This window comes from Phacochoerus africanus, chromosome 1 (assembly GCF_016906955.1).
Source record: "Phacochoerus africanus isolate WHEZ1 chromosome 1, ROS_Pafr_v1, whole genome shotgun sequence".
Classification (NCBI taxonomy): Eukaryota; Metazoa; Chordata; class Mammalia; order Artiodactyla; family Suidae; genus Phacochoerus; species Phacochoerus africanus.
The window spans coordinates 136,076,769-136,091,716 of record NC_062544.1 but is presented as its reverse complement, the minus strand read 5'-3'; the positions used below and the strand labels follow the sequence as shown (position 1 = coordinate 136,091,716).

The 14,948-nt window shown below is 38.2% G+C and overlaps 1 protein-coding gene across 2 annotated transcripts in view; it reads left to right on the top strand.

The window, feature by feature from the left end:
* Positions 1–14,948, top strand: part of CNTN3 (contactin 3) — a 362,517-nt gene that overhangs the window by 188,836 nt on the left and 158,733 nt on the right. For both annotated transcript variants that reach the window (XM_047779257.1, XM_047779251.1), the window contains exon 5: positions 7,357–7,452. In XM_047779257.1, coding sequence (XP_047635213.1) covers positions 7,357–7,452 — 96 coding nt within the window. The remainder of the gene's footprint in view (positions 1–7,356; positions 7,453–14,948) is intronic.

The window sequence follows — 14,948 nt, the reverse complement described above, 5'->3', positions numbered from 1 at the left end:
GTGGGTACACCTGGTTTTGAAGATGAATAAAGGTGCACAATGCCAGTGAAGGAGTGGGAGCACCACTGTATCACTAGACCAGTATTCTGTGCTTGAGGAAATCCAAATAGTTTGTTACTGTTTCAGTGTATGGGACTGAGAGTTAGGGGTGCTGAAGCAGTGGGGTGTTAGGAAACAGGGAGGAAATAGCTGTGTGAAGGGTCGTGTAAAGTATCCCTAAGTGCTTAGAATTCAACTGTTGTGCCAATATTTCAAATGAGTTTAAAAAACTAAAAACAGAAATAGGGCTTCCCACTGGGGCACAATGTGTTAAGTATCTAGCATTGCCGCAGCTGTGGTGTAGGTCATAGCTACAGCTCAGATTCCATTCCTGGCCAGGGAGCTTCCATATGTGGTGGGTTTGACTGAAAAGGAAAAAAAAAAGGAAAACAAAATTAGTTCCTGAAGATGTTAAGGTCTTCTTAAGTGCTTCCCACTTTCCTAAGTAGGCTTAGAAAATACTGAATACTTAAGTCTGCTTGGAAACTTAAACCTGTTTTAAGAACTTAAGTGAGAAATCTGTTTGCCATAGACATTTTTGGTACCACCAAAATGTTTTTACATCCCCTCTGCCCACCTCTGATTAATGTGCAGTGCTTGTAGACAGTCCTATGGAAGCTCACATTAGTAGCTCTGATGGCTGCGTGGGAATTATTGCCCCCAGGGAAAACCCTCTGCTATTAAGGGTGGGAGCCTGAATTTAAATGCCCCAGACTCCCATTTTTCAAATTGATGGTTGTAGAAGGCATTCTGTCCACTCATCAGAGGTTGGTTCATACAGGATCAAGCCCTCATTTGACTACAATAGCAGCCTTAATAGCACACCTAAATGATGGCTTTTCTTCCATCCCTCTTTTACTGTCTTCACCCCCACCCTCCTCCCTCCTGAGATCATCTCCCATATACACTAGGTCACCCAAGCCCTTTCAGAGGTTCTACTCTGAGGGAATTAAATAGAAGGTACTATTTAAAACTTCGCTGAGAAAGCCATTGTTTTTACATAAGGGAACATCTTTATTTTTCTAAGACTCACCTATTGCTTGCCATGGTAGAATTTTCTCTTAGAAACTCCATTTATGATGAAATGTTTTGAGACTTGGCCTGACATATTAAGTAGAAAAGGGAACAAAATAGGAGACACTTTGAATTTGGGGGCTGGAATATAGATCAGGAAATAATGGTTAAGTGTAGGTCTTGCTGGTACTAAAGATGATTAAGAGTCAACTGACAGTGTGTTATATTCAAATTTGGGATATCTTCCAGAGGCTTCAACAGGAAAAAGGAAAAGAAAAGTCAGTCATCCACTGAACCATAGGTTTTTGGTTTGTTTGTTTGCTTTGTAGTAGGTCATGTTTTAATGAGATTTTTCAACTAACTGAAATTCTACCCCGTGATCATGGAAGCTTGATCATTTCATGGGACTCTTCCTGATGACATCTGGTAACACGGAGATTAAGGTGAAAACCTTAATGGAACTGCTGCCTTGATTTTTTTTATTGTCTTTTCAGATGTGTTCATTGCCTTTTTTTCGGCTTTTTATAGATGTGCACAACTTTCTTTTACTGGCAACTCTCTGATTCTTTCAAAAGCATCCTTGTCATTTACACAGTTTGGGTAATGATTTAATTTGGTAACTACAAACGCTAAGCATTTCAGCATTAAACATTAAAGGCATTTAAGGTATTATGCACAGAAGGCTATTATATTGCTTATATCTGTATTCCATTTACAATTTATTTAAGTATCACTACTGGGCAGTACTTTGCATTTTAATTGAAAAGGTAACACTTCACCTCATAGCATAAAATTGGGTATTGTTACACAAGTATTAAAGCTCACATGCAGTTTTCATTGATAATGATTTTATTAGGTCCTCAGGCTCCAAATGCTAGCGATCTCAAGGTGTTTTGAGGCTGAGCTCTAAATTTTTAAGCCTTAGGACCTTCTAGTCAGCTGGTCACAATTTCAGATTTATTGCCATTTTTTACATTCCCTTTTAATCTTCTTGGGGAGATTTTTTTCTTACCTTGCAACCTCTTATTGTCATCGTCTTTGTATTTATGATACATTCAGCTGCACGTTCGTGTACCCAATTCAATGTATTGGCATTGCCAGCATATCTCATAAATTGTGCTACACAGAATTCTTTGGTCATAATCTTTAGGCCATTCTATAAGATCCATCCACCAAATTTATTTATTTATTTATTTGTTTGTTTGTTTTTTATGGCTGCACCCACATCACATGGAAGTTCCCAGGCCAGGGACTGAACCTGAGCCAAAGCTTTAAACTACACTGAAACCGCAGCAGCACTGGATCCTTTAATCCATTGTTCCAGGCCATGGATGAAACCCACACCTTCACAGTGACCCAAGATGCTGCAGTCAGATTCTTAACCCACTGCACCACCGCAGGATATCCTACAATTTCTCATTTTTGGTCTCTGCCATATTCTACATAGAGACAGTCATTTCACGTAGCTTAATACAGTGTTTCTCAAACTGACATGGGAAATGATGGCCCATGCTTTGGCTAATTTTAGGTTATACGGAGTTAGACTTGTGCCCTCAAGCCCCGCAGTTGTACTGAGTGACATTTCACATACCCTGCTTGATAGCCTACCTGGATTAATCCACCTGGAGAAACCAGCACTAGCAATACGAAGCCATTGAAATCAGAGAAGTGTCAGAGGAAATTAGAGTCTCTTTTCTTTGGATGCATTGCAACTTTCCTGTGATCCTGTCTTCCTCTCCCCAGAGTGGGGAGAACAACCTGAAAGTGAAGTCCTTGGCACAGCCCTTAGAAAACCTGTCCTAATATAGAAAATTAAGACAGGTGTCAAAGTAGAATGTTTTATATGCCAGGAAGTATCCATGTGTTTTCACTCAGAATAAGGAGGGTTATTTCTCTCCTGGCTTTACGTACTTCCCCTTGATGTTAGTTTAGGAGATACTGTCCCCAAGGTGTGACTAGAGCTTTGGGATATCTTAGAACACAGCTAGTGGCCTGGAGGGCAGTCAAGGTGAGCTACTTCCAGCCTGTAGGGGGTGTGGAGGAAGAGGAAAGAATGTAAAAATGTATGGAAAGCTGTATTTTTGTTTTTAAGTTAGATCTCACCAGCTATATATGTACTAATTTGTTTGTGTGTTTAGTTCTATACAATTGTGTCACATGTAGTTTGTGTATCTACCTTGTGGTCAAGATCCCTGACAGTGCCCTTTTTCATGACCACGCCCATATCCCTGCCCCCAACTTCCCAAAACACTGGCAACTACTCATCCTCTATATCTGAAAATCTGTCATCCTAAAAATATTATACAGATGGGGTCATACAGCATGTACCCTTTCAGGATTTTTTTTTTTTTAACTTAGCATGATTTCTTGCGCATTCATCCAAGTTGTTTAAGGTAGCAGTAGTTCTTGCTTTTGATTGCTAAGTGGTATTTCAGGATATGTATGTACCCTGTTGGTTTAACCATTAAACCATTTAAGGACATCTGGATTTTCCTAGTTCAGGGCTATTACAAATAAAGCTGTATAAACTTTTTGTACAGGGTTTCTTGTGCACATATGTTTTCATTTCCCTGGGATAAGTGCCCAGGAGTACAATTTCTGGATCACATGGTAGTTGTGTGTTTAGTTTTTTTTAGAAACTGCCAAACTCTTTTCTAGAGTGACTGTAAAATGTTGTACACTCAGAAAGCAACAGTTTGATCCTGTTTCTCCAAATCCTTTCCATGATTTGATATTGATGCTGTCTTTTTATTTTATCTATTTGATAGGTGCACAGTGATATTTCATTGCAGTTTTAATTTCTGTTTCCCTGATGGCTAATAATGTTGAAATCTTTTCATGTCCTTCTTGGCCATCTCTATCTCTCCTTCAGTGAAATGCCTCTCCACTATTTTACCTACTTTCTAACTGAAGAGTTTTATTTTTTTACTATTTGAATTTTGAGAGGGGTTATTCTAGATACTATTCCTTTACTGGGTAAGTGGTTTGAAAATATTTTCTCCTGGTCTGTTGCCTGTCTTGTCATCCTCTTCCTGTGGACTTTCACTCTAGGTCCCAAAGATGTGCTTCTATCTTTTTTCACTAAAAGTTCTCTATTATTTCTATATTTTTATGTTTTACATTCAAATTCACAACTCATTTTTAAACTTAATTTGCTTATATGAGTGAGGTTGAGGACAAGGTTCATCTCTTTTTTTACCTATGTTTGTCCATTTGCTTCTGCATCATTTATGGAAGAGCTGTCTTTCTTCCACTGAAGTGCTTTTGCACATCTGTCAGAAATCAATTGAGCTTACTTGTGTGGGTCTGTTTCTGGCTTTTCTGTTTTGTTCTATTGATCTAGGTATCTATCCCTCTGCCAATACCACACCCTCTCACTCATTGTAGCCATATACTAAGCCTTAATATTAGGTAGACTGACTTTTTTAGACTGCATTCTGCTTAGTTGATAATTATCTTAGCTTCTCAAAGGCCTGTGCTTTTACATATAAATTTAAGAATTAAGTCTTTTTGTATCTATAAAAAAAATAAAACAAACCAAAGCCTTGCTGGAATTTTGATAGTAATCACATTAAACCTCTATATCAATTTGGGGTGAGTTGACACTGTGCTGAGTCTTCCAGGCCGTGAACACAGTATGGGTGTGTTTTCATTTCATTTAGATTTTGATTCTTTTTTATCTGTATCTTATAATTTTCAGTATATGTGTCCTTTGCATATTTTATTATCTGTATACCTAAGTATTTTATCTGAAATGATCATAAGCAACTTTGTGTTTTTAATTTTGAATTCTGCATATGTGTCGTTACTATCTAGAAATTGTATCCTGTGACCTAGGTTACTTGCTTTGTAGTGTGAGTTTGTTTGCTTTGTTTTTTGTAGATGCCTTCTGGTTTTTCTGTTTAGACAGTTATTTCATCTGCAAATACAGGTACTTTTATTTCTTCCTGTCAAAACTGTATGCTTCTTTTTTTTCTTTCATTATGGCATTGGTTAGAACTTCTAATGTGATGTTGACTACAAGTGACGAGAATGAACATGCTTGTATGCCTGATGCTGAAGGAAATCATTCAGTCTTTCTTCATCAGCTATGATGTTAGTTGCATCATGCTTATTTCCTCTTAAAGTCTGATTGTCTTAGAGGCTCCAGAACTAAGTCAAGTGTTCGCAAGAATTAAAGAGGGCATGGAAAGAAAAATCTAAATAGTTTCTACCAAATAATTTCTGGAATTATTCCTGATTTTTTTTTTTTTTTGTCTTTTTGCTATTTCTTGGGCCGCTCCCGTGGCATATGGAGGTTCCCAGGCTAGGGGTCGAATCAGAGCTGTAGCCACCAGCCTACGCCAGAGCCACAGCAACGCAGGATCCGAGCCGCGTCTGCAACCTACACCACAGCTCACGGCAACGCCGGATCGTTAACCCACTGAGCAAGGGCAGGGACGGAACCCGCAACCTCATGGTTCCTAATCGGATTCGTTAACCACTGCGCCGCGACGGGAAGTCCCCTGATGTATTTTGACTCCTTGAAAGGGCTAATTCTAGTAACAGTTCTTGCCAAGACTGTGTCATATGCAGCCTTGACTTGGATTTGGGTTACATAAATGATCCTCCAGGATATTTCAGTAATCTGATACTTTTTAGATATTTATACTACTACTTTCATCTCTATAGTCTCTAGTGTTCTGTAAATAAGTAAATAAATAAATAAATACCCCGGAAAACACTCAAGGCCCCTACAGTTATTTATCTTTGCCATTCCTGACACATATGTTCCATGAACTGGCTACATCAGGTATTCAAAAATATTGTCCCTTTCCCTTATATACTGTAGAGATCATATAAATGCAAGTTTTTGGAGCAGTAGATATATCTGTGACAGATAGTATGTACTATTCAGGCAAATGAAATTTTTGCCATTGGGGGAGAGGAAACATTGTTAGGTTCTGTAGAACTTTGAAATCCTTTTTTGCATATTAGAGGTAAAATCAGTGATGACTATGTTCTATGGTGTGAGATTATGTAACAGAAGAAAACAAGGAATGGATAGGAAATCAGCAATAATAATATATACTTGGTTGTCAAAAAATTATTTGAAATTATTTTTCCCATGGATGGGCAACATTCTGATATGATATACATACCCATTTAGTCTTTGGGAAACAATTGGATGGTACAGTTTTGCATTTCTACTCAGTTGCACTTCAAGAGCCTTAATGTTTTGATAACGTTGCATTTTAGTAGTAGATTTAAGATGACATAATGCTATATTATATCGTTTTTGTAAGGTAACCTCTGCATAAAGTAAGTCCATAAACACCATTCTTTTCTTCTTTTATAGTCAGACATATGTGAGGTTTGTTGAATTGCTTTTATTTCATGGTTCAACTTCAAACTTAGCAATTTTATATTATTTTTTAGTAACAATAAAATGCACATAGGCCATCTTATTTTCCTCTGATGTAGTGATTTATGGTGCTTAGAATATGAGTAAGTGTCTACAGTTTGTAGTTTTATCAATTGAGAGATAACTGTTTTGTTTTTTTACATTTTTCAAGGCAAAGTTGAAAATTTTTCAAGTTATATTCTAAAATACGTATACTACCTTACTTATGTAGTCACCAAATAGGCAATTTATATCAACCTTTAAAAGCTATAAGATGGATATATTCTCTTGTGGATTGACAATGCAATTGTTCTGATACAGAAAGTGACAACACTGAGTATCTTAACTGTGGAATTCACAGTATTTTTTTTTTAAATTAGAGTTTAGGGAAATAGTAGATTTTTCTTCTCTTTTTCCCCATAGGCTTAAGCTTTTGTTCAAAATGAAGCCAATAGAATTGTATCCATGCTATAATTTAAGCTGGAGAGTATAAATTAGAATTTGCTGTCCTGGTTTGTTATTGGAAGAAATTAAGTGGTTTATAAAAATAACCGCTGGTGATCAAAATGGCATTTGCCTTGATTGCTTTATTAAGTACTTGAAAAAAAGCATCGGGGCAATGATAAAAACAGTTTGTATTTTTTCACAGCTTCAAATAAAAAGGAATATGTTGACTTAATTTACAGGATTAGTGGGTATGTATTCTTATCCTATTGCTGAATTTCTGGAAGGCTTAATAAAGAAATCAAAACCCTACTTTTCCTTCTCTAAACAAATATTGAATCTTCTCATCCTAAGGTTTCTGAGAAGGATTTTTTTTTTTTTTTTAATTAACCCTCCCATAGAAAGGAATGTCTCTGTTTAACATTTTAAATTTATGGTTCTTTCTGAAATTCTGTGTTGTTTTGTTTTCAAATCAGATCTTGAAAATTTTAAAACCAAAATGAGAAGTACAGTGTCAGTACGTGAAGGCCAAGGAGTCGTCCTGCTCTGCGGCCCCCCGCCACACTCCGGAGGTAAAAAAAATGCTCTGTTTTGGTTTTTTATATTTATTAAATAAGTTTCAGGGCATGACCCACAGCATATGTACTGTTATTGCTTCCATAAATTACCCTGAGAAACTTGATAATCCCAGCATCGGATTCTGTCAGCTGAGTCGGAATATGAAAAACTACAGAAAATGGTCTATCCAGAGAAGTTTATAATCATAACTTAATCATTCCAACCAGGAAGAGTCTAAAAGCAAACAAGATCAAGTTCTTTTCAGTTACCTAATGGTGCTGTATAATGCTTCATCCCTATACTGTTAGCATTTATTATTTAGTTTTAGACTGTGACATACGTTAGTGTCTTTGTGGTTTCTCTCTCTCTCTCCCCTCCCCCACCACACACACACACTTACACATACTTCTTGATATAAGCTGTTGGACCTCTTGATATATGTATATAATAGATTTCTAAAATGATACAGGTAGGTATGTTCACATCATTTTTATTAGGGTGTTGGAATTGCAAATTTTGTGCTACATTGGTATAAATTGAAATATTGTTGGAAATTCAGAAGCTTAACAAAATAGCTACAAAGAGTGAAAATGAACTTCTGCAATACGAAAATAATTTAATAAGCACCACTCCCCAGGAAGAGCCTGAAGTGCTGGTTTGATTTTCCTCCTATGCTCACTATTGCAGACTTGGTCACTTGCAGCAGAACAAAGAGGCCATTATTAATGTACGAATCACTGTTCTCAGAGAAATAAACACATTCTGTTATTGAGAGGATGTGAATTACTAAGAGATAAAGAAGTTAGAGAGGATCCTTATGACCAGAGGGGAGACTGAGAAGTCTTCTTCCCCTCATAGTAAAGCTTATTCAAATGAAAATATGTTGGACTTTATTTATTTTGTGCCATACAAACCGAAGTCCTTTTCCCCCAGTGACTTAGCAGTTTTAATCACAAGCCCATCAGCCCAATAAAACAAACATTTCCCATCTTAAGTATCTGATAACTTAAAATGTCTGAGCCAGCTGCAGACTGCAGATTTGGGACTTGATTAGCTGCCACGATTGCCCTCATGTTGGTGAGTTTGGGTTTAAATTGGGCTCCCCAGTCTACTTGGGGAATGTATATTTTGCTGAAGTCATGAAGTTACCCCTTCAAAGTTGAAGTTCCTCTGCAACTTCAGAATTTCAACAAAAATGTACATTCAAGGAACTTCAACTTTGAAGGGAAGCATAGACTCTCTTGATTATCAATAAAAGAACCTGAGCTCAGATTGACTTGAGGAAAATAGGGTGTTTACTGGCTCATATAACTGGGATGATCACGTGGAGTCTAGTAGAGCTATGTGGCTGACATGGAGGTTTGTCACCCAGAAGGCCTCACTACCTTGCTATGGGCAGTAGGGTTAACAGATAATCTCCAGTTCTTAGCACCTTCCTGATCTTCCTGGGCTGCAGAGAGCCACTTGCCCCTGGTCTCATCCTTCCAGGAGCTGCCCACGTCTGGTGACTGAACAAGGAGAGACCATGAGGGGCCAGCCATTTCTCCCCAACACTGGGCAGTCCTGGTGGTCAGTACTCAATCCAGAGCTTCCTGCCTCTATGAGCAAGGCTCTGTTGGATCACATCACAGTTTGACTTCTAGTTTGTCTCAAGTCCTGCTTCTGCCTCCTTATTTGCGTAGGTTTTGATCATTGATAAAAATCTTTTATCCCAAACTCTAATAATTTGCTCCCTGAGAACCCAGTCTACAAGACCCAGAGATTCACCTACTTTCGTAAGTAGTTGGTCTTTCTAGGTACTTCTTGGCTCACCTTTCCTCTGTGTTGATTCCACTGTCATGTAGACTCCTGTGTTGGCACATGTCCCCTGACAACTCTGGGATCTTATGGTACTTAGAGCTAAATATCCTAATGAACCAGACAGGCTGTTGTTCAGTGGCCTCTGATTTTAATTGGATGAGCCATGCTTATGAGGTTTTCCCTGCAGCTGAGAACCAGAGACTTCCATCTGCTAACAAGCACTGGAATGAGAAAAGTATAGCTTCCAAAGGGAAAGAAGGACTTTATTATGGAAAAAAAAGGGGGGGGTATTAGGAGGCCATGTATTAGATAGAAACTAATAATTCTTAGAATTACATTTGGTAAGGAGGTATCAAAATAACTAAAATTTATTTTATAAATCAACATATGATAATAATAACTAAGTAGTCTTGTCTATGGTGAGCTTTGAAAATGTTGATCCCATTTAAGAGTCTGAGTGACTAAGGGATCTTCTTTAAGCATTTTTATGAAAAGACATATTCCTGTTAACAAAGGAAGGATCTTTTAGTTGGCTGGCCATGTACACAGTGAAAATGTCTTAATAAGCTATTGAATAAAACGTGTTCCAAAAGATGGCTCTCTTCTGTTGTCGTGGAATTGGAAAACTGTTGGCCAGTCATAGCTCTCTTGAGTAATGATATCCTGATATATGTCTGCCTTTGGTGACTTCATATTGCTATTCATTTGGTGACTTCCTATTGCCTTTTCATTGCTAAAGCTCATAGGTTGAGGTGACTTTGGAAGTCAAGCAGGATTGCAGGTGAAGAAGGAAAGCAATCTGGCCAGATAGAGCCCAGTAGCTCTTAAGAACCTAGTGCATGCAGGCGATAGCACATAACTGAACAAAAGCATGCTTTCCTTCATGCTATACTGTTCAGAAAAAATGACTGTGGCCAGAACATCAGATTTAGACACTGAAAACAGGATTCTCATTGGTCCAAGTCTACCTGATATTGAGTCCACCAAGTTCCAATTTATATCCCCTGCCCTGACTCCTTGGTTTGGGAGCTTCTTGAGGACAGAGCCTATGTTCATGTTCACTCTGCACAAGGCTGGTATATAATATGCAGTCAGGGAATAATGCTTGAACAAATGAAAACATTCCTGGAATGAATAAAGGAATCCCTTTTAGATTTAGCCAGTTATAAATGCTTCTTGAGAATGCACTGCAAACTTTGTTTCTAGAGATAGAAGTATTTAACAACCATATGCCTTGGGTACTAAGCAGACAGGTGCAGACATTGACAGATCACAGTGAACTCTGACCACAGAAGCTGGTATCAGCCAGCTTCATCCCCTTGTGGACTAAGGACCTTTTAATTCAGTGGAGGGTGCAGGGCAGGTCACAGAGCAGCTGAAGCCATGACTCTGGGATTTATCAGTATATGTGATGTGGCCTCACAGCCCACACTCTGATCCATTTTGCCCAGTGCCCATAAAGTCCCACGGTCCCTGCAGGACATGACTTGCCCTTCTCTATCTTCACCAATGCGTTATTTTTATTCACTTCATCATGTTTCTTCAGTTCTACTTGGTCACTTCTCAGTAGTCAGAAATGTTTAATATTTTTATTTTCTGATTACTGAGGACATCCTCATGCTTTACACATCCATCATACTCCCTAACAGAGTCACAGCCTAACGGAGTAGACACCAGAGGCAAAATAATAATAATAATAATAATAATAATAATAATAATAGTGCCCTCTCTCTATTGAGTGCTGCTTATATGCTAAGCAATGTGCTGTGTCCTTATGAAAATAAACCATCTGCTAGGAGATTCTTTTGATTAAAAATATGGAGAGGAGCTGGGTAAGTGACCAGAGGGATAAGCAAGGAAAGAGCCTAAATAGGAGTCCGAAAGTATGGAAGCTGCATATTATTCATATTCCGTTAATTTATCTATGCAGCTAATATATAAGAAAGTAGCAGCAACCTGAGCCTGCTTTGCTTAAAGAGCAGTTGCCATTTATTTGATGCCATAAGATAAAAAAACTGCTATGTGATGGGCGACAATTAGAAATGTTTCCTAGGAGTCCCTATTACTCCTAGGCAACACAGGCTGCTGTCATTTGAGAGAGGTCTTATCTCCTACTCATTCTGCGATGTTTCATACCACTTTCTATTCATCATCTTCTCTGCAGAATAATTCAGCACCTCTCTGTGGCAAAAGGAGTTAGAACTCTCCTGAAAATTAGCTGGAAAACCAGGAATTGGCAAACCAAAAATCAGGTACCAGGCATGGATTTATATAGTTTAATTATTAATCCAGCAATCTGTAGTGTGAAAAGCTGAGCTTTAGTGTAACCACCATTCCATTGCTGATATCACTACCAGATCTTTAGAAATCCAAAGGCACAAGAAAAATTACAGTGATATAAGTAATGATACAAGACTAGTTCATGGGCCCTTCATGACAAATACTAATTAGATAGGAATTCATAGGTTAATCAAGTTATTGCATATAAATATGTTAAAAAGAATCATATTTTGGAGTTCTCTTTGTGGCACAGCAGAAACAAATCTGACTAGTATTCATGAGGATGCAGGTTCGATTCCTGGCCTCACTCAGTGGGTCGGGGATCCAGCATTGCTGTGAGCTGTGGTATAAGTCGGAGATCCGGCTCGGATCTCACATTGCTGTGGCTGTGGGTAGGCTGGCAGCTGTAGCTCCTATTCAACTCCCAGCCTGGGAACATCCATATGCCACTGGTGGGGCCCTAAAAAGAAAAAGAAAAAGAAAAATCGGATTTTGTCCAAGGATGGCTAGTGAGATTTATTTTGAGTAAAGAATAGGCCTGAGTGTTTCCCAGTGTTTCAGAAGCAAACAGCTTTGGTCTTTGATCCAGATTCCCATGTTGGTGCCCTGTGCATATTCTTCTTGCAATGACAGCCCTGGACTGCCATCCGAGTGCAACAACACAGCCTTTGGGATATGAAAAAGAGAATGTAAGATGTCAAACAGCAGGGAGTAGAGGATGAAGAGACTTCATGCTAAAAATTGCTTTGTAAATCTTGGTGTGATGAAGGTGAGAACTGTTAGCAACATAACCAGATGGCATGGGATTTACACCCTCTCTATCAACATCTTTTTTTTTTTTTTCCTTTCCCTAAGACCGAAAAACAAACGTCATCTCAGGTAGCTTAAATGGGGGAAAATTTTCCAAGTAGGAATTTTCTGGAAAGACTTATCCAGCTGCTAGACCTTGCCCCAAGGCGATGGAAATTTTCCAAGTAGGAACATTCTGGAAAGACTTATCCAGCTGCTAGACCTTGCTCCAAGGCAATGAGACATGACTGAGAGTTTTTGAATGACATCTTGACACAAAACAATAATTTCCCTAAATATCTTAATGTGCAATCTTTGTACCATCTCGTCTTATGCACTTATTTTTCCTTGAACTACACTCCTCTACTATTTATGTTTGTGATGTAACTGAACATAAAACAATAACTTTTTTACAAAACTTTGAAGGAAAGAAAACATAATATGTTCATGGTCAGAATGTGCTTTCTGGCTCCCGTGACATTTTTATGACTGGTCACTGTGTAACATGCTTCTCTGAGAACCCAGGGGTTTCCCCCTTTCCTTAAAACCATGTATCTGAAAGTTGCATCATAGCTGACATTTATACCATCACAAATGGTGAAATCAAGATAAAACAGATGATTGGTGGGTTATTATTAAGTAATAAACATCTGTCTGCACCATAGAATATCACTCTTAATTTATTACCCTTCAACCTGGGATTTGGGGGTATATTAACACATACTGGCAGAGAGTTAGAGAATCTAGGTGAAAGAATAATATCTCACAGTTGTGAAGATATTTTTTGAATATGTGCCAATGCTGATGTGGCTGTTGACATTTATAGGAGTCCAAAATATTAACAAATTCATAGTAGCGTTCAGATAAGAATGTTCTGAATCAATTGACACATAAACCTCAGCTGCTACTATGTGGGTAACAGCTAAATATTTTGATCTCTAAATGGAATATCTCTTGTAGGAAATAGTCTTAATTGCTGAGCAGCCATTTTGTAGTTGGAAATGGAGATGAAAAATCCTAAGTTTTTCCAGAGGGCTCAAAAGTAGAAACTGAATTTAAAATATTCATTGAGTCTGCCCCCTTCCTTCCTTCCTTCTTCCATCCATCCATCCATCCATCCCCCCATCCATCTATTTTATTCATATTTTTTTCTCATGGCATATGGAAGTTCTCAGGCCAGGGATCCAATCCAAGCCACAGCTGCAACCTGTGCCAGAGCTGTGGCAATGCCAGATTCTTAACCCACTGCACCAGGCTGGAGTTAAAACCCATGCCTCAGCAGTGACACTAGCTGCTCCAGACACAATGCCAGATCCTTAACCAGTGCCACAGTGGGAACTCTGATTTTATTCTTATTTTGATTTACTTATACATCCATCAAATATCTGTTGATGTGTAGAAAATGTTTCTGACTTATGATCCCATTTTACTGTAATATATATGGCCCTTTACTTGAATGATCTTAGGTTAAATAGAGAAAAAAACTGAAAGTATTACCGATAAACTTGGTAGAAATGTATTCAAATCAATGTTTTTGAGCCCTATCCAAACTGCTCCCCAAGTGAAATGCACTGCACTCAGGGTGCAGGAAATAGAAAGATAATTAAGAATCCCCCTGTCCTCGGGGGCTTATGGCTCCACAGAAAGTGAGAAAGGTGGGTTTGCAGATGAATGGTTAACCCTGTAATAACCATACAGATGTCATTATTCAATTGGACACTGGGTTTATTGCTTATAACATCAAGGAAGTAAGTATCACTAAATCTACATTGACAAGCTCAGGCTCAGGGCTATTAGGTGATTTGTCCAAAGACATACAACAGTCTAAAATTTGAGCTTTAGACTTGCATCCGTTGCTTTTGATGGAAATTTTTCTTATGCTTACAAAAGTTACAGCCTTCAGTTTTTCAATTTGTATATTTTCTGCATCCTAGGATACCCTTCTGCAAACCCTTTTGATAGATGCACTGATATAATTCAAGCATTTTCAAGCACCAAACCCCTATAGACACACACATATACACACACTAGGATCTACCTAGGAGGCATAGAAAATACAAGTCAGGCATCTAAGAACTAAGCTCCTAGTCTCCATTTCCTTTGTGTGCATGGGGAATAATCACAGAACTTATCTTTGTAGGGTAGTTGTGAGGATTTAAGAAGGTAATATACGTGACTTGTTTGGAATGTCTGAGTTATTTATATCGATTAAAAATATACTGTACTCCTAACATGTTTATTAGGTAGAAAAATATAAAATTAAAATATCTAAATAAATCTATAAAGAGGGTTACTGCATTTTCTTCATGTAACCCAGGGCACATTTGTACATTTGAAATATTTATAACCTATTTTTGAAAGTATAGTTCTAGGAGTTCCCATCGTGGCTCAGTAGAAACGAATCTGACTAGCATCCATGAGGATGCAGGTTTAATCCCTGGCCTTGCTCAGTGGGTAAAGGATCTGGCGTTGCTGTGAACTGTGGTGTAGGTTGCAGATGGGGCTTGGATCTGGCATTGCAGTGGTTGTGGTGTAGGCCAGCAGCTGTAGCTCTGATTCAACCCCTAGCCTGGGAACCTCCGTATGTCATGGGTATGGCCCTAAAATAAAAAAGTCCAAAAAAAGAAAAATATAGTTCTAG